The sequence below is a fragment of the Penicillium subrubescens genome (genome assembly GCF_028828155.1).
Source record: "Penicillium subrubescens strain IBT 31985 chromosome Unknown utg000005l_segment0_segment0, whole genome shotgun sequence".
Classification (NCBI taxonomy): Eukaryota; Fungi; Ascomycota; class Eurotiomycetes; order Eurotiales; family Aspergillaceae; genus Penicillium; species Penicillium subrubescens.
Window position 1 is genome coordinate 3,300,334 of NW_026643155.1, and position 16,738 is coordinate 3,317,071.

The 16,738-nt window shown below is 51.7% G+C and overlaps 6 protein-coding genes across 6 annotated transcripts; all 6 read right to left on the reverse strand.

Annotated features, from left to right (window-relative positions):
• Window positions 1–1,815: 1,815 nt before the first annotated feature.
• On the reverse strand, window positions 1,816–4,416 carry N7473_007703 (uncharacterized protein; the record flags this gene model as incomplete). The annotated part of the gene is made up of 1 exon (XM_057153643.1): window positions 1,816–4,416. The coding sequence occupies one exon, from the start codon at window positions 4,414–4,416 to the stop codon at window positions 1,816–1,818; it is 2,601 nt and encodes an 866-aa protein (XP_057007981.1).
• A 732-nt stretch (window positions 4,417–5,148) lies between these two features.
• N7473_007704 (2-(3-amino-3-carboxypropyl)histidine synthase subunit 1/2) lies at window positions 5,149–6,867 on the reverse strand (the record flags this gene model as incomplete). The annotated part of the gene is made up of 1 exon (XM_057153644.1): window positions 5,149–6,867. One exon carries the CDS (start codon window positions 6,865–6,867, stop codon window positions 5,149–5,151), a length of 1,719 nt encoding a protein of 572 aa, XP_057007982.1.
• A 285-nt stretch (window positions 6,868–7,152) lies between these two features.
• N7473_007705 (maleylacetate reductase) lies at window positions 7,153–8,299 on the reverse strand (the record flags this gene model as incomplete). Its single annotated transcript, XM_057153645.1, has 2 exons — window positions 7,153–7,700; window positions 7,774–8,299. The coding sequence occupies 2 exons, from the start codon at window positions 8,297–8,299 to the stop codon at window positions 7,153–7,155; spliced, it is 1,074 nt and encodes a 357-aa protein (XP_057007983.1).
• A 658-nt stretch (window positions 8,300–8,957) lies between these two features.
• Window positions 8,958–10,262, reverse strand: N7473_007706 (WD40 repeat domain-containing protein; the record flags this gene model as incomplete). Its single annotated transcript, XM_057153646.1, has 2 exons — window positions 8,958–9,825; window positions 9,907–10,262. 2 exons carry the CDS (start codon window positions 10,260–10,262, stop codon window positions 8,958–8,960), a joined length of 1,224 nt encoding a protein of 407 aa, XP_057007984.1.
• Window positions 10,263–10,828: 566 nt separating this feature from the next.
• On the reverse strand, window positions 10,829–11,800 carry N7473_007707 (ankyrin repeat domain-containing protein; the record flags this gene model as incomplete). Its single annotated transcript, XM_057153647.1, has 1 exon — window positions 10,829–11,800. The coding sequence occupies one exon, from the start codon at window positions 11,798–11,800 to the stop codon at window positions 10,829–10,831; it is 972 nt and encodes a 323-aa protein (XP_057007985.1).
• Window positions 11,801–14,093: 2,293 nt separating this feature from the next.
• Window positions 14,094–15,580, reverse strand: N7473_007708 (glycoside hydrolase family 7 protein; the record flags this gene model as incomplete). Its single annotated transcript, XM_057153648.1, has 3 exons — window positions 14,094–14,855; window positions 14,920–15,303; window positions 15,368–15,580. The coding sequence occupies 3 exons, from the start codon at window positions 15,578–15,580 to the stop codon at window positions 14,094–14,096; spliced, it is 1,359 nt and encodes a 452-aa protein (XP_057007986.1).
• Window positions 15,581–16,738: the final 1,158 nt, after the last annotated feature.

Below are 16,738 nucleotides of genomic sequence, written 5' to 3' on the forward strand. Positions count from 1 at the left end.
TGTACAGTGGCAGTTCAAAAGTCTGAGACTACAGTAGAGACAGGAGAAACGGCGAAAACCAGGGCCCAGATATGCTTCAAATTTCTCTTATTTGGAACTTCATCCTCAAGGTGTTTGAAGTTGCCTTGCTTGATAAGCTCAGGTTTCATTTTTTTCGGTTAATCGTTCGGCTCCCAACTGTGATGATTATGAATGAACATTTATGGAGGCTTGAAACAAGTACGGATGGAACCCCCGCGGTACTACTGCTTTACGGAGTACAGTAGTTCTTTTGTTGGTTGGTTTAGGAGATAGGGCATCCAGAGGCTGCGACTACGATATCAGGCACATGATTGGCAACATGCAGATGTCGAGATGTCGATGCTGCCACGTCAATTCAGAACAGGAAAAACCTATTCCTAACCTCCGTGATGCTTCAGGTATCACCCGACGACGATCCAGCCATGAACCTCCGACTTCCAAGCTTGCGCCGTGGGGGTTGAAGTTCTACTAATTCGCCGGAGTTTTAGCGGTCTGGTGGCGTATTGATAGTCATTTCGTGGACAAATTAGATGATGATCCGTGGATATTCGGATAGGTCTTGGGGGTATTTTCGATGCACCACCTCACGGGCACGGTCACGCCGGCCAGTGTTTTGATATTGATTAACCTCTGGCTAGGAACTTATACCTACATACTTTTGTACCCGCGGAGGCGCGGACCGGAGAAGAAAAGAAGAGAGGAGTGGAAGAGATGGCAAGGGCGGATCAGGCAGCAGGTGGATGTACTATACCAGTGGAACATTGACCAATCGGATCGAGCTATCGAGAGGGGTCCTTTTTGCTAGGCCCCATAATCCGGTGTTCCGTAAAGACTGAGCCAAGGTACATCGGCTGTTCAAAAGTCTGCATCGAGAAGCTAAGGAAATCGTTCAACTCGGCTATGCTTCAATATCTTCTTCTTTGGAACTCCACTGTACTTATTTCCCAAAACCGGCGGGGAAATGCAACATTCCCTGGACTTTTTGCCTTTTACAAGAAAGATACACCAGTTCTTCGACCTCGTGGGTAGCAGATCACTAGAAATGGATAAGACTGATCACGATTACGAGTAATAAATATGGATATATGGATAAAAAATCGAAGGATGCTGCACAGCCCATCATGATCGTAAAAATAAGTCCCGCCGACATTGCCGTGCCATGCTGTGCCATGCCATCCTTCACCAAAATCACGCGCTGGATCAACCAGCCTGGCAACCTCCAAACCAAATAAAAAATAGAGATAAAAAAAATAATGATACGTACTAGAGTAACTGGCTCGGTGCCTGCATCCATTGGCCAGCCATGTCATCAAACCGGTCTGTGTTCCTGCACATCCAGTCGCCGAAGAAGCAAAACGGGGCACAGGACCGCCCCCCGTCCGCTATCTGCAGCATTGGTCCGATTCGAAAGATGTGTTGAAAGAGGAGGGGGTAGAACAAAAGGGGAAAAAGGAAGAATCAGGAGACAAAGAGTGCAGTGCAGGATATGCCGTTAGTAGACGCCCCCTCCATGCCGCAAAACGCCCAGACGAAGGTATTTCGCGCCAGCCCGCCATGCATAGATCGCTTCGGAAAATAGATCCCGTGCAGAGATGTTCGAGGTTGATGTGGTGTGATGTGATAAATGAAAGGAAATGAGAAAGGTGGTAGTCTTTCCTTTTGACGCCGATGCCGTGGTATGAGGAAATATTGCTAATGGGAAAGAAATGGGCGGAAAGGCCCGTGAGGATGAGGATGCATGGGATGAATGTAGATGCGGTGAGTGAGGTCGTGGCTTCTTTCATTGGAGAAAGCTTATTCAGATTCGTCACGTGCGCCGGTAAAGCTGTCCGCGAAGAACATAGTACTTGATCCGACGTCCGTGTTTAGACCTGATGACAGCACCTGCGATTCGCTAGGTTGAGCTGCCTCAGACTCAGTGTCGTCCATGAGACAGCTGGCTATACCGCCCTCAGTGTCCAGCTCAACGAGGTCAAAGAATTGACCAGCAAACTCGGCAACTTCATTGGCAACCTTGAGCTCCAAGATGCCTTCGAGCACCTGCATGTCCTTTTTCCACTTCCGCTCCCTCCGCGCCTTCTCTTCCTCTCGACGGCGGCAAGTCCCGTCACGAGCACGGACTTTCATGCAGTTTGGGCACAGATAATTTTCCTCGCAGTAGGAGCACTTGCAAGGTGGATGCGCTTGTACACAATCCTGGCAGACATATACGGCACAGGCCTTGCATTCCCGGAGGTAGCTTGGGCACCGTTGTCGTTGATCCCCGACAGCACGGTATTGAGGGCAGAAGAAGGATTGACATCCTTGCCACCGTGGCGCTTCGAAGGGGGACTCGGAGGATACGGATGTTGGCGAGCATGATCCGGAATGATTGGAGGGTGGAGCAGAGAAGGAACGAGTAGCATTGCGGGAGAAGAGTGGATGAGACGATCCTTCGACATTGGGCGTGTCGAGTTCGGTATCATCTGCGACGATATTTCCCTGCGGATCGTCAATAAAGCTACTGTTGGCGGAGTCGATGATTCGATGAGTTCGGAATGGAAGGTCATAGCCGGGAAGTTGTTGGCTGAAGGAGGCATCAGGTGATAAATGTGCCGCAGATCGAGTTTGAATCGTCATTTTCTCGAATGCGAGGTCCCTGTAGCCGCAGATGCGCAGGCGAAGCCCGCGCAGGTCGTGTTCAATGCAGAGAGGCTTGGAGCAGCTCTTGCAATGCACTTTCCACTGTGGCGAGTCGTAGCACTCCTGGCATAGGTTACGCGGGCACGGTGACACCTGTCGATTGGGCGGTCCAAGCAACCATTTCATCATGGCAAGGTGGCCCGTTTCCAGCGAGTAGTCCGGTTTACTGGGATCGCCGTAAGCGTACTTAGGGAAGGTCTTGCTCCACTCGCTGACGGTGTACTCGAGATCTTCCCAGCCTTGACCGCGGGGCAAAGGAACAGCACGCACTTGATCAACATCTCGACTAGGAGTGCCGATGCTGATACCACCTCCTCCAGAGAAGATGGGCTCCGTGCAGCACCAGTGGAACTTGAGAGCAGGATGTGACGTCGGGGCGCCCCCGTGGAATACACCGTTGTCCATTGGGTTTGAGACTGGATCTTGCATCGAACTGGGTGAGAGGGTCGCCCCCGGAGCCCACCATAGGGAAGTTGAATTGGTGGAATCACTGTTACTGTTGGTTCCAGAGTACGTAGCTGACGCTCCTCGATGAAGGTAGGGCCGCTCATAGGCACAGCTCGCACAGAGCGTTCTCCGACACCCTACACAGTGCATCAGGATGCTGCACTGCTCGCACCGTTCTGAGATATCGTCGAAACAGTTGTCGCATTTCACGTTTTGCACGAACTGTGTATGGCTATGGCGTAAATGCGCCGGTGTCATTTTCCCCTCGCCGACATCTGGCCCTTCACCAGTCCCTAGAGCTTCACCATGACACCCCGTATCGCAGTTCTCCCACAACTTCCCATCAGGCACACGCGGTCGCTCTGTTTTCGAGTCCACAGGACCGATCCAATTCTTGCATCGCCATAGCCGGTCGAATACCACCCAAACCTCCGGTGAACCTTGCGGAACCCGCATCGAGACATACCCACGTCTGCGGAAACACCTCCCAGCCGGCGTCGTGCACCAGGCAGTGTCGGTCCATATCCCTAACTTGTGGCAAAGACTCACTAAATCATGAGTGGGCTCCGAGTCAGAGTCCTTCCGCAGTAGCGAAGCAGAGAGGTACGGCCGCCGCCGATGATGACGGCATCGGTACACGTAGAGACTCTTGAGCGCAAGTCGCTGGAAGGCTGGGGAACTGCCAATATTCTTCTCCATATCCACATCATATTGTAATCCGAACATGGTCAGATATGGGATGACGTGGTACTTAAGAGATACATTCTTGCAGCCCCGAACTGACAAGTGCTCCAGTGTTTGCCGACGCGCATGCAACACAGTCGAGATCAGAATCTGACCCGAGACGGCCGTATTATCCAGTTCCAAACTCCTCAGGCACCCACTGAACGGGATCACTACGTTCATCAGCAGCTGATCTAAAGCATACGGTCGTGATTGGCGCTGGGGTTCCTGATCCGACAGGCCCGGGATGATGATCCGTGTTGCGGGGAGGGTGCCCGACGGGCAGAGCAGTCGAAACGAAAGGGATTTCCATGCCGTCGGGTATGACTGAAGGAACGTGCGAAGGTAATGGGAGGTGTGGTAGAGCGCGAGGATGGTGTCGGTCGGGACTTGGAGAAGTAGAGACTCGAGGATGGGGGCATTGGTGGTGATGACCCGTTCGAAGAGGGAAAGTATTCGCTGTTCTGGAATGACGCTATTTGGCAGGGCATCCTCGACGAGCTGTTGCGGTGCCTGCTCAGAGCCCGCGAGTGCCTGCGCCATGGTGGTCGTGTTGCGGCGATTTGACGCCGGGCCCGCGTGAGTAGATACCGATTACCGAATCTCGATCTCGCTCGGTCAACACTTAATCCAGCTCAGGTCGAGAGATGGAATGGCGCGAAATCGCGGTCGGTTTGTGTCAGGACGCAGCTCATGATAAGGTGGGCTGGAATTTGGGTAATGTGCAATCACATCTCCAGACAAGCCACCATGCAAGGCCGTACAGCGTTGAAATGGGTTCGGTAATCGATAAGACGTGGATCGCAAGGGCTGGGGTGCGGATCGGGTATCCGAAGGGGGAGCGAGGGAGGGAGAGGGGGAGGGGGGTTTTACGAAGAGAGGGAAATAGAGATACGAAGAAAAAAGGAAGAGGAGGAAGAAAATTGAGAGGTCTCACGGGATTATGCACAAGCCCAAAAAAAAGGAAGATCGAAAGACACGAACGACCATCCCAGTTGTGTCCGGATGCGCCCGTTAGAGAAGACAGCGTCATGTGATACGATGCTGCATGGACTCTTCATTCAGACAGCAAGGGTCTTAGAAGGAGATGAATAATAGTTACAGCTACGCAATACTTATAGATTGAATATTTCCACTTCCAATATGGTTGATCGGCACCATTATTTGCATTCTTTCGCTTGTATGTACAAATAGGCTGTGATGGTTTCCGTGTGGTGGATGTCTTCTATAGGGCGCTCGGTCGTCGCCTCCAAATGCCCAAAGAGCGGCGCTAAACTAATGTTTCTCGCTCGATTCGCCCACAGTGTAGCCCCTCGCAATACCCTTGCGCCCTTCCTTGACGAGCGTACTGTCCGATGGATCCTCCTCTTCGTCGTACCGAATATCGAAGTCGCTTCCCAACCCCTTCCATGTACGTTGAGACTGTAAGAACTCCGCCCCTGGCGAGACGGCGTTGCCGATCATCGCTAAGTCGCCCTTAGCTCGCCGGGCCAGAGCCCTAGCAGCGGCTGGTCCGCCCGCGGTCGACCCGTCGATCTGGGAAGAAGCGCGGGGTGCGGGATCTCGCATCGGACGGGAATGCGAGACGTATCGTCCTGTGCGTAAGTCGAACTCGGGCGGTGCACTTTCGGGTTCCGACACGTCGTCTTCGTCGTTGTCCGCTGCACCATTGGAAGTCGTGTCCTCATCTTCCTTTTCCTCCTCGGCAGGCTTGTCGAGGACGGCCTGGAAGTCGCTATGCCACGATCCGGTCCAAACTCGCTCGGCATCACTCTTCAGCGCTAGTTCCAACTCAAATGGAGTGATGACGGGCTTCCAGAAATCCCTGCTATCCACCAGCGAACTCTCCCAGCAACCAATAACCACCCAACCGCCGATCTCACTAAAGTTGGCGACCTTGGCAGCATTGAGCTTGCCCACCACGAACATGTAGCTTTTCTTGCCCGCAGCAGCAATCTGCTCCTTCACATGATCCACGATATGCAGATAATTCTTGACACTGAGGGTGTTGATCAGAATGCCCCAGATCGGCACTGTGTTCAATGAAGTCAAAATCGCATAGCGACGGCGCAATGCAGCTGAAGTAGAAGCCGGGAGGGGCTTGATATTGGTGTTGCTTGGGTTACTCGTGGGGTAAATATGAATGGCGGCAACGCGTGAAGCAAGGATCAGGAGCAGGGTAGTGGGTGGATCGGAGATATGGAACAGCTGCCAGTCTGACAGTGTCTCCTGGGCCTCTCGAACAGTCTCGGGCACAGTGCGATTGGGAATGGGGGAGGAGGGTTCGTGAGCCACCTCGGTAGCAAACAAATTGCTGTAGCCATCCTGCACCAGGCGAGCGTAAAGTTCAGGGACATGACCGGAGTAGGTCACGTCGGCTGCAATGATAACTTTTGTCGTCAAATCCGGATAGGTTGTTTTGAACGCCTGCACGACGGGCTCTAGAGGCAAAGCCTTGTGTGTAAAGACATAGATGACGGGCAGTCTGGCACTCGGCGACAGACAGGATCGCCCGTAATGCACCACGACGTCTGCGTCGACATGCTCCGCGGCCACTTCGTCCACACAGCAGGTGCCGTAGGAGGTATCGGCCAGAATGTACAGTCGAGGAGACCACTTCTCTGTCTCATCAGCCATAGACAGCCGAGACACTGACTGGGTTATGCCTCCTTCCGCATCCGCGGCACCATCCTTTGTCTGACCGGTCGCGTGTGTCCCGTTCGCACCGGCAACGTCCTCGGAGTTCAGGCCACGGCTGAGCAGTTGGAAAACCCGTGGCGCATCGGGGAGCATATCATCGGGGAACTGGAGGGCAATGCGTTTGTACCGCGCCTGGCGGATCTCTTTCAACGTGCGCTCGATGTCGTAGGTAATGGAGAGTTCATCGTCAGACAGCGGCTGCTTCGCCTCGTTGACAATAACGGGCTCGGTGGCCTCGAGGATTCGATCATCGGGGGTTGACAGCACGGGAGCTGCCTCCATTTCGGAACCCATTTGGAGAGTATATACTGGTAGGTGGGTGTTGGAGGGGTAGACAGGCGATATGGTGGAGGGACCTGAAAGTTTTGGAGAAAAAAAATAATTCCCCCACCTTCCCCCGCCGATAACAAAAATTGCGGATCAGCCCATTGGCAGAGGCTCAACCCTAACATCGTCACAGCAAAACATGATATTATAGAGATATACTCCGAGAAAAGTACGACGGATCAAGAGCTAGTACTGATCGTTTCATAATTCTAATATAATTCATCAAGTGAAGTTCCCGCTATACATTCTTATCTACAAATCCGCCTTGGCCGGCTCACCCGCCCATACTCGGCGGATCAACTCGCGAATAGGAGCCCGCTCAATCGCACGAGGGTTCCAGTAAGGATTAGAGACAGCAATATCAGCAGCCTTGTCAATAGCCTCTTCCTGCATACCAAAGTCCTTGAGACCGCGCGTGACCTTCAGCTTCTCAAGCAGGACGTTCAGGCCATGGATGGCATCACCGTTGCTATCCGGCAAGGCATCTGCTAATTGCTTCATAGCCTCGGGAATGTTAGGAGCATTGTAAGAGATGGCATGGGGCAGGACTGCGGTGTGAGTCTCCGCGTGAGGGAGGTTGAAGCTGCCGCCCAGAGTGTGACACAGCTTGTGGTGAATGGACATGCCCACACTACCCAGGCAAGTACCGCACAGCCAGGCCCCGTAGAGGGCCTTGGACCGGGCTGATTGAGAAGAAGGATTCTCGATAATTTCGGGGAGGGCGGATGCAAGGGCCCTGGTGCCTTCGATGGCCATCATGGTAATGATAGGGTTGGTGTTGCGGGCGTAAAGAGCCTCGACTGTACAGTTCAGGGCACAGTTAGTTGAGAAGTGCTTCCAGAGGGATGTTTCAGGGCATAGAAAGAAACTGACCAGCATGAGCAATAGCATTGACACCACTCGTAGCACTCATAGCAGCCGGCAGAGTCATCGTCAAGTCTACATCATAAATCACCGTGCCAGGCAGGATCTTAGGATCCGAGCGAGTCTTCTTCAACCCATCGGCAGTTTCACCCAGAATAGGAGTCATCTCACTGCCCGCATACGTCGTCGGAATACAAATATGCGGCAATCCAGTGCGAATGCTAATCGCCTTGCCAAGTCCAATCGTGCTTCCACCTCCAATCGAGATGACTGCGTCGGCGCCCTGCGCCTTTGCATATTCCAATGCCTTCTCGGTAACATGAGTTGGTGTGTGCATAGTAGCCTCGCTGAAAATGCCAGCGACCTGACCCTTCAAGACATCCTTGACGGTCTCGGCCTGGCCGACCTGCTGCGGTGTTGAGAGAACCAATGGTGCCTTCACCTGCAACCGGGCGATTTCATCGGGGAGCTTCTGTAGGGTGCCGCTGCCGAATACGACGCGGCCTGGGTTGGGATTGTATTCGAAGGCGTCCATGGTGTTGAGTCTGGGGTATAGTTAATTTCTTGTCCCCCCTGATAGAGAGCGGACCAATGCAGTCTTATAATTGTACTTCCCCCCACACCCCACCATTGTCCGGAGAACGGCATTGGGATGATGGGCTACACCCGTGGGGCCGTGGGGTCGGCCATCGGCAGTTCGATTGAGCTTGGTTCCGATGTGCAATTCCTCCGGTGGTTTAGGAACGAAGATCTTGGGTTATTGACTGAATTGCATGGTTGATTAGACAGTTTGTATGCTCCTGATACTTTATTCTGACCTGCCTAGCTTCAAGAATTGGCCCAATGCCTCTACAAAATCGCTATCTACTCGAGCATCGCGGAAATACCCCCGGCTTAGTTCAGCATGAATAAGCGCTCCGCAGATGCTCAATTAGGTTAGTACCAGTACCAGCAAGAAGTTGGGCTAACTTTCGGATATACTTCTGCCTTTTGCTGGGCCCTTTCGGATGTGAACATAGCCTTACGGATCAATGCCAGACTTCGAACTATACCTCCTAATTACTTTACTTTCGCACCTTCGGAATAACAATAAAGTAACTTAGAAATGAACTCATTTCTTTGGTGGTATCCTAACAGATAAAATGGGTATCAGATATTGCGGCTATGAATAGTAGGCCATTTTCTCTTCTCGTTTAGTCCATGTCAAAAGCCATGACATCGGGTCCAGTGCCACGGCCTGACTTGCCCTTCTTGCGCTTCTTGCGCTCATTGGCATTGGCATTCCGTCGTTCCTCTGCATCACTGTCATCGGAACCATCATCGCTGTCGTCGCTGTCACCCATCATGTGCTTCTCTCCAGCAATGCTGTCTCCGCCCGAAGTGTTCACAGCATCATGCCAAACCTTGACGATCTGACCACCACCAGAGACCATGCGACCCTCAACGTCAAATCCAAGGCCGACCACACCATCAGTCTCGTCGTGGACAACCTCAGATGACACCTTATTCTGGCCGATGCGAATAAATTTGATCAATCCATTGCCGAGACCGGCTGCTACCATCTTGCCCTTTCCCAAGAAATCAGGCACAGCGGTCAGGGTCTCAATTGCCTCGGCGCCACCAACGTAGATGCGCTCATCTTGATCATCCCACGCGCCCTTTTCCCAAAGTGTCACGACACCATTGGATCCACCAACAGCCACCTTCTCGCCACGGCTGGTTCCGCTGCTAGCGAGTCCGCTGATAAATGCGGTGCTTACCAATTCCTCTTCTTGATCTTCACTGCGGACGAGGACACCCCGGCGCAGATCGGTCACCGCTAGTGTGGTGCCACCGGTCGTGATCCATTGCTTGCTGAAGCCGGAGGTGCTTGTGTCGGAAGCGGGGAGGGGAGTCAGAGAGGAGATGTAGTCGTCGTGGGGGTGGTGCGACTGCTCGGGTTTGGCAGACACCTTGGAGTAAGGAATACGGAGATCGTAAATGTGCAATGCGCTTGAGTCTGTCGCAAGCAAAAGGGTCTGAGGGGAGAGAGCGTGAATCACGGTGGGCGCATCAATGGACCTGCGGGGTAGAAAAGAGAAACATTAGCCCGAGAAAGTCAAGTCAACGCACTGGTTGATAATATGAAGAAGATGTACGTACCCGCTCTTCTCGAGAGGAATTGCAATCTTGTTCTCGACCTGGCCGCTCTCTGACTTGGCGATCTTCACCAAACCGTCTGTGCCAGCAGAGTACAGCATTTCTCCGTCAACGCTAAATCCCAAGCACCGACAGCTGCCCTTGTGCCGCCGTGTCCTCCACATGGTGTCAATATGTCCCTTGCCATTGCGGCCAGACGAGGTCGAGGCATCATCATCGCTGTCATGCTCTTCTGTCGGCAATCGGAAAGTTTGAACGTGGCCCGCAGCCAGACCGACGGATACGACAGGCTCCTTGGGGTGGATAGCCTGAGTGAACAGGTCCGAGGACAGCGGAAGCGAACAGACCGTGTCGAACATGATGACACGGAGGGTTGTGCCTAGCAAGTTGCTGCTCTGGCAAGACCGGAGGTAGTAATTGCTACGAAGCTACATCTCGGAGTTGGAGAGCTTTGGAGCTGCCCTTTTTTTTCGCGGGCCGGGAATTTTCCGCCCTTACCGCCTTTTGGCGGTGCAGATGTACATACTTTTGTGATCAATGACATCATAGATACAAGGTAAAGAATGCTAGTCAACAATCTTTTAACATGAATGTTCAGACATGACAATTCAGACGCGTATTCACGTGCCAATTGAAGTGAATACCTACGAGGATACAGGAAGACTGTGAAAATCGCAAAATGAGACGCGCTTTCAAAAAAAAAAAAAAAAAAAAAATCTGATGTCTGAATGATGTTACTGGGGTCTTCCAACGCTCAGAGTAAACCTGGCCCATCCCGAGACTACAAAGTTGGATTCCTTTGCCTCGCTATGAGCCTCTTCTGATATCTCCTGTAATAATCTCGGCGGTGGACACTGCAGAAGCGCGTGTTTGTTCCGCTATTTGACCTGTCTGCCTGTCAGACTGCCATCGAGCGCTACCCGCTTCAACAATTATTCCTCAATTCCGCCTCAAGATCTTGTCGGTCCAGCAGTAGCCTGATCACCGTTTCATGTCCACCTTCAGACGCACAGGATAAAGGTGTTCGATCCCAGTTAGCCTTTGAGTCCACCTCAACATCTCGTCGGTCCAGCAGTAGTCTGACCACCGCTTCATGTCCGCGCCAGGCCGCGTATAGCAACGGTGTCCGACCCGAATTATCCTTCGAGTCCGCCTCGACTTCTTGTCGGTCTAGCAGTAGCCTGACCACTGCTTCATGTCCACCTCCAGCCGCAAAGGACAACGGTGTTTGACCCCAATTAGCCTTTGAGTCCACCTCAACATCTCGTCGGTCCAGCAGTAGTCTGACCACCGCTTCATGTCCGCGCCAGGCCGCATATAGCAACGGTGTCCGACCCAAGTTATCCTTCGAATCCACCTCAACATCTTGTCGGTCCAGCAGTAGCCTGACCACCGCTTCATGTCCACCTCCGGCCGCCCAGGATATCGGAGACAACCCATCATTATTCTTAGAGTCCGCCTGGACATCTTGTCGGTCCAGTAATAACATGACCACCGCTTCATGTCCACCTCGAGCCGCATAGGATAATGGAGTCAGCCCTTCGTTGTCCTTGCAGTCCGCCTCAACATCTTGTCGGTCGAGCAGCAGCCTGACCACTGCTTCATGTCCGTCCGCCGCATAGGATAATGGCGTCCGACCACAGTTATCCTTAGAGTCAGGCCTGATACCGCGGTTTGCGAGCAGTAGCTTCATCAATCCGGCCTCCCCTTCCCTTGCGACTAGATGAAGGATCGTCCTCTTTCCTTCGTCCTGAAGCGTGGTATGCTGAAAAGTTAGGACCCGTGCGAGCCCAGGAGAGGCACGCAAGAGAGACAGCAGGTCAACAGGCGTAAGATATTCCGCGGAAAGCAGGATAAGTTCGAGAGGGAGTTGAGCTCCTACCCTAGACACTCTCATTATAGCGCTTCCCGGAGATACGGAAACAGAAGATGTGATTCACACGTCCAACTAGGAAGTCGAACGACGCAAATGATTCAACGAGGACCAATGTTCAAGGATGAATGAAGTTTCAGTTTCCCGAGCTCGTCGAAGCGCTCCTGAATCCTACCTTGACTCTTTGCACGGTAAACAGGGCTAACTTGCAATACCCGTTGCCGTGATTTGCCTTATATCTAGCTGCCTTTTTCTTCCTCTTTTAACACTTTGTCTCACTTTTGGCCCTTTTCCCCCGCCCGCGTGGCTTACATAACTGCCTCACCGGGTGGCTTGCTAGATTTAGCGTATTAGGAGGTTGTGATTATCGCGACTCTGCTTGGGCGTTTGCCTATTTTGAACTCTTTTTTTCCCAGGGAGATAGCTCCTATCCTAGCCTACGAACACCTTGAGGTATTATGAGATATAACCAAAGATGCTAATATAGCCAAAGTGTTGGGTATAAGATCTACTTGCGGGGTAGAAGGCCTGTTGATCAGGTAAGGATGAACAGCACCAAGTCAAATTAGAACCAAGACTGTTTCTTAGAGAACTCTTAAATGTTCTCCAATAATCCGTATCCTTTTTAAGTACATGCTTCCTCCGTCAATCGGAGGGAATAAGAAAGCCAACATATTGATCGATGAAGAGCACGAAGAAAAACCGGGAGGATCAGGATTTGGTGTAACATGACGTGGCCGCCATGTGCAAGATTCCCCCGCAGCTAAGCAGCCGAAGAGCAGGGGGTTCACCGCCGAAAAGCCACCGACCTGACTCGGCAATCCCACATAGCCCCAAACCGAGATAGAGGCCTGAGGGATAGGGCTCCCGCATTAAATCTCCGAATAACTTCATGTCAAGAAATATCATAACACAAAGATGCCAAAAATGGATGCCTCCGCCGTCAGGCTAATATTCAGGCACCCTTCTAACTCGGAAATACTGCTTAGTAAATCATAGTGCGCACTAGTTTATTGGAGGTAAATGAGTCTAAATTGTTTTTCAATGGGCTTCCCGATTCGTCGAGTTTCGAGTAAATGCCCTCAAAGCAGCACCCAAAGACAGCACCTCGCCCTACGAGCTAGAATCCACATTTTCTCACCGACAATGGCTGTTAATTCTCCTAAAGCCTGTCTTTCGTGTTGTTCTCTTGCTCCAGACTCTCAGAGAGCTTCGGTGCCAGTGTGGGACCAGGCTTGGGTTGGAATCCTATGTCTGTTTGGCCCTCGATACGATCTTCCAACAGTGGAGGACAACTTTCTTGAATCAACATGGTATCTCGGAGCCGGTTTTGTCTCCGTGCTTATCGCGGTCGATCCATCCCCAGGGAATTCTTCACCTTCGCTGTTGAGGAAGTGACCAATTTCGATACGAGCTCGACGAACAAGAGACGATTTAAATCATCGCGTTATAGTACGCGTATCCAGATCATCGCCAAGGCGAACGATGCAGGCTTTATAAATTATTACCGGACGGGTGGTGGTCTTGAGGTAACTCAGGCCATGACGTTGGAGGAGTATTCGAAATCGGGGTGGAATTTTTCCATCAGCGCTGATCAGTTGGGATTGGAGATTGTCGGGATGGAGAAAACAATAGAGCGCGAAGCGGCGGTGTTATCAAATCTTTGGGAGTACAAAATCCACAATCCATTGGTCGATCGACTTAAATTTGCTATTGACGGGTCCCCAACGTGCTTCTCCTCGTAGGTCATGAGCAAGAGTCATTGATCGGGACTTTCGGTGTATTGATCGTCCAGTAGATAAGGGTTTCCAGGAGCGTATACTTAATTTCATTGATCTGTTGATGAGGCGATGTACCATTAGGTTCCGCTAAGGCACAATGAATAGTAGCAATGGTACCAAAGTAAACAGGTTATTGATGCCGATGCTTTTTTGATAGGGCAATAGGGGCGATCTAAACAAGGGTTCAACGTGGATAGGGCTGGTGGTCTGCATTTCATTGAAGTGGCTTAACACTAAAGTTATGCTGCACTAACAGATAGCTGGTACAATGTATCTGGAACTAGGTATACTTGAATTTAACGATACATTTGCACAAAATAAAGGTCACGAATTTACAAAAAAGCATAGCTCTCTCTAAAGAAGCAAATGGAAAAGATGTACAAAGACAGTCCCGAGGTCGCTGTTCAACAGCTTTCAACGTCATTCCTTTCCAACACTGCACGTTTCGTCCCTCTTGTCAGATTCACTGCAAGGTTCTGCACACAAAAGAAAAAAGATACAGGACACAACGAACCATAGTGCTATCCGCTCATCATTTAAGCAGAGTAGGTAGAGCCAATGGGACCAACCTTGATGTTGGAGAAGATGACCTTGGCGGAAGCAGACTGAGCCTCGACAGTCGCAGGAGCGCCAGAGTCAGTGCTGCAAGAGCCACGGGCAACACCAGGGTCAGTAGCAGTGGCATCTGTGGGGTAGTCACTGTCAAGCCAAAGCATGTTGGAGTTGTGGTCATCCCAAATGCTCATGACCAGCACCATGCCCTCAGCCAGAGCATCGCCCATACCGGAGAGACCACCGTGCTGGGAGAAAACGTCCTTGTCGCCAAATGCAGTCTTCTGAGCAGTGCAGAAGTCCGAAGTGATCGAGTTACCGGTAACACCGCTGACATCCGAGGCAGAGTTGGCAATAACCTTGCCGTTCTGCACGTAGATACGCTTAATCTCAGAGAGGCTTCCGGTTGCGGTGCCATCGCTAGTGATGAACTGTGTGACGACGGTCATCTTGGAGTTGGTGTCGACGGTCTTGCCGGGGCCGAAGAAAGTCGTGTTGCCCATGCGGTAGGGGTTGAAGTCGCAACCATCGGGGTCGCAGGTACCGCCGTAACGATCGGAGGAGTAGGTTCCACCGCACCCGTCACCCTCGCACATAGTCTGGCTGGCGGTATCACAGGGGTGGGGGGTTACAGCAGTGGAGATGCTGTTAGCCTCCCAGATATCCATTTCAGCACAGCAAGCGCCGTGGTTGCCAACACCGGCGTTCTTGTCGTTGTCAGAGGGGACCCAGCCCTCGACATTGCCCTAAGAAGGATCGATTAGTCTCAAGCCTGGTGGGAAGGGAATATTTGAATATGAAATTACTAACCTGACCGTTGATGAACTTGAGATCACGAGGGCACTGAGAATCACAGTAGCCGGTACCGTACTTAGCACCGGCCTTGTTGTTCTCGTACTTAGACAGACCGCCATCAGCGTCCATGGAAACGAAGTACAGAGCACCATTCAGGCCGCAGGGAAGGCTGGAAACATCCACGTCAAAGGTGAATTCCTGGTTCAGTAGCTTGAACATCTGGTAAGTGTTGTCGTCCTCCATGAGATACAAGCGGGAACCGATGTTGGAGCCGGTCACAAAGCCCAAGGTCAAGGCATCGCCGGAGGTAGTAGCACCGTAGGTGCCAGCATAGTCGGCACCGTCGAGAGCGCAGTTTGTAGCGCAAGTGGCATCGTCGGGGCAAAGAGTAGCATCCCACTATTTATGGCAAATTTGAGTGGTTAGTTGTGAGGGATCCCGCACGAGAGATGATAAAGCATACCGTGTTACCAGTGTAGCAGTTGGTGTAGCCATCAACAGAGTGAACCCAACGCCAATTGGCATCCACGACAACAGAACCGCTCTTATCCGTGCAGCCGGAGGAGGTGCACTCTTGCCAGGTAAGAGCCGGATGGGTCTCTGTCTTCTGTGTGCCAACCTGCTGGGCACTGACACCTGCCATCAAGGCAGAGAAAAGGAGAGCGCGTTGATGCATCTTGGGAGAATTGAAGGATCGAATAGTTTGTCGGTTAATTTTTCTTTTTGTCTTTGCTCCACACTGTCCTGCAGTTGCTGAACAAAAGCAAGATCGAAGACTGCGACAGGCTCTTTATATAACATTTCGTGCTTCAAATGACATCCACTTGTTGTGCTATGCGAGGCTCGAAACATGTTCGTCCGCGGCCGATTGCCCGGTGTAGCGGACCATGACGCCGTCGCTAAATTGGTATGGACAACAAGATAGAGGTAAGAAGAGACCCTTCATTAAATTCCCGGGGACTGCCAGATTAGGTGACGGCCGGCGTCGTGCATTGATTTGAAAGTGGACCCAGCTCCACGATTAACAGGGGAACGATCGCCATGAGGACTCGACGAAATGGATCTCGACAAGGTCCTCAACTGGAGTCTGGAGCAGCTAGGTAGTGGCTAGCGGTTTCAATATCCATCAGTACGGAGGATTCTCCGATCTGGTTTCGTCGATGGTAGTGGAATATCCGGATCTTTATTTGTCAATGCAGATTGGCATTGAAATGTCCTGTAAATCATCAAATGACAAGCCCTGGCATCTGCTTGTTGATTGCAATTGAGGTAATGCGCCTATACTCCGATTACGTATGCTCCCCCAGAGTCATGAGACATTGTGGAGGTGGCTGAATACACCAAGGTCATAATCGGCGCCATGGCGGCTGCATGGCTTGAGTTGTGGACATATTGCTGTGAACAAAGTGGTTTCTAGTCGGAAGAGGCGTTCTGGGGCAGGAGGGTTCTGCACGCCCGTTCAGGCATGGGCCGTTTCAGATCGGCGACGAAACCCCCTCCCCGGTAGCATTATCCAGGCACAACGGATAAATCGAGGAAAATATCCTTCAATGAGAAGTCATTGATTTAGCGCTTCGTATTCTCTATGGGGGCTCGTACCTGGCCATCGTTTAACTCGAAACAGAAAAGAGTAGCTGTGCTCACTGAGACGCTCTGTGCTCCGCATGACAGTCCTGATATCGCACCTTTTAATCCACTATTAAAAGCGTGGTGGTAGTTCAGACAGCAGTATATTCAAGCTCGAAGCTTTCGTTTACAGTCAAGCTTATCGCCATGATGGACACTCAGACTAAAAGCTTGGGCCAAATAAAACGCGACCGTTGTTCCATCCCGT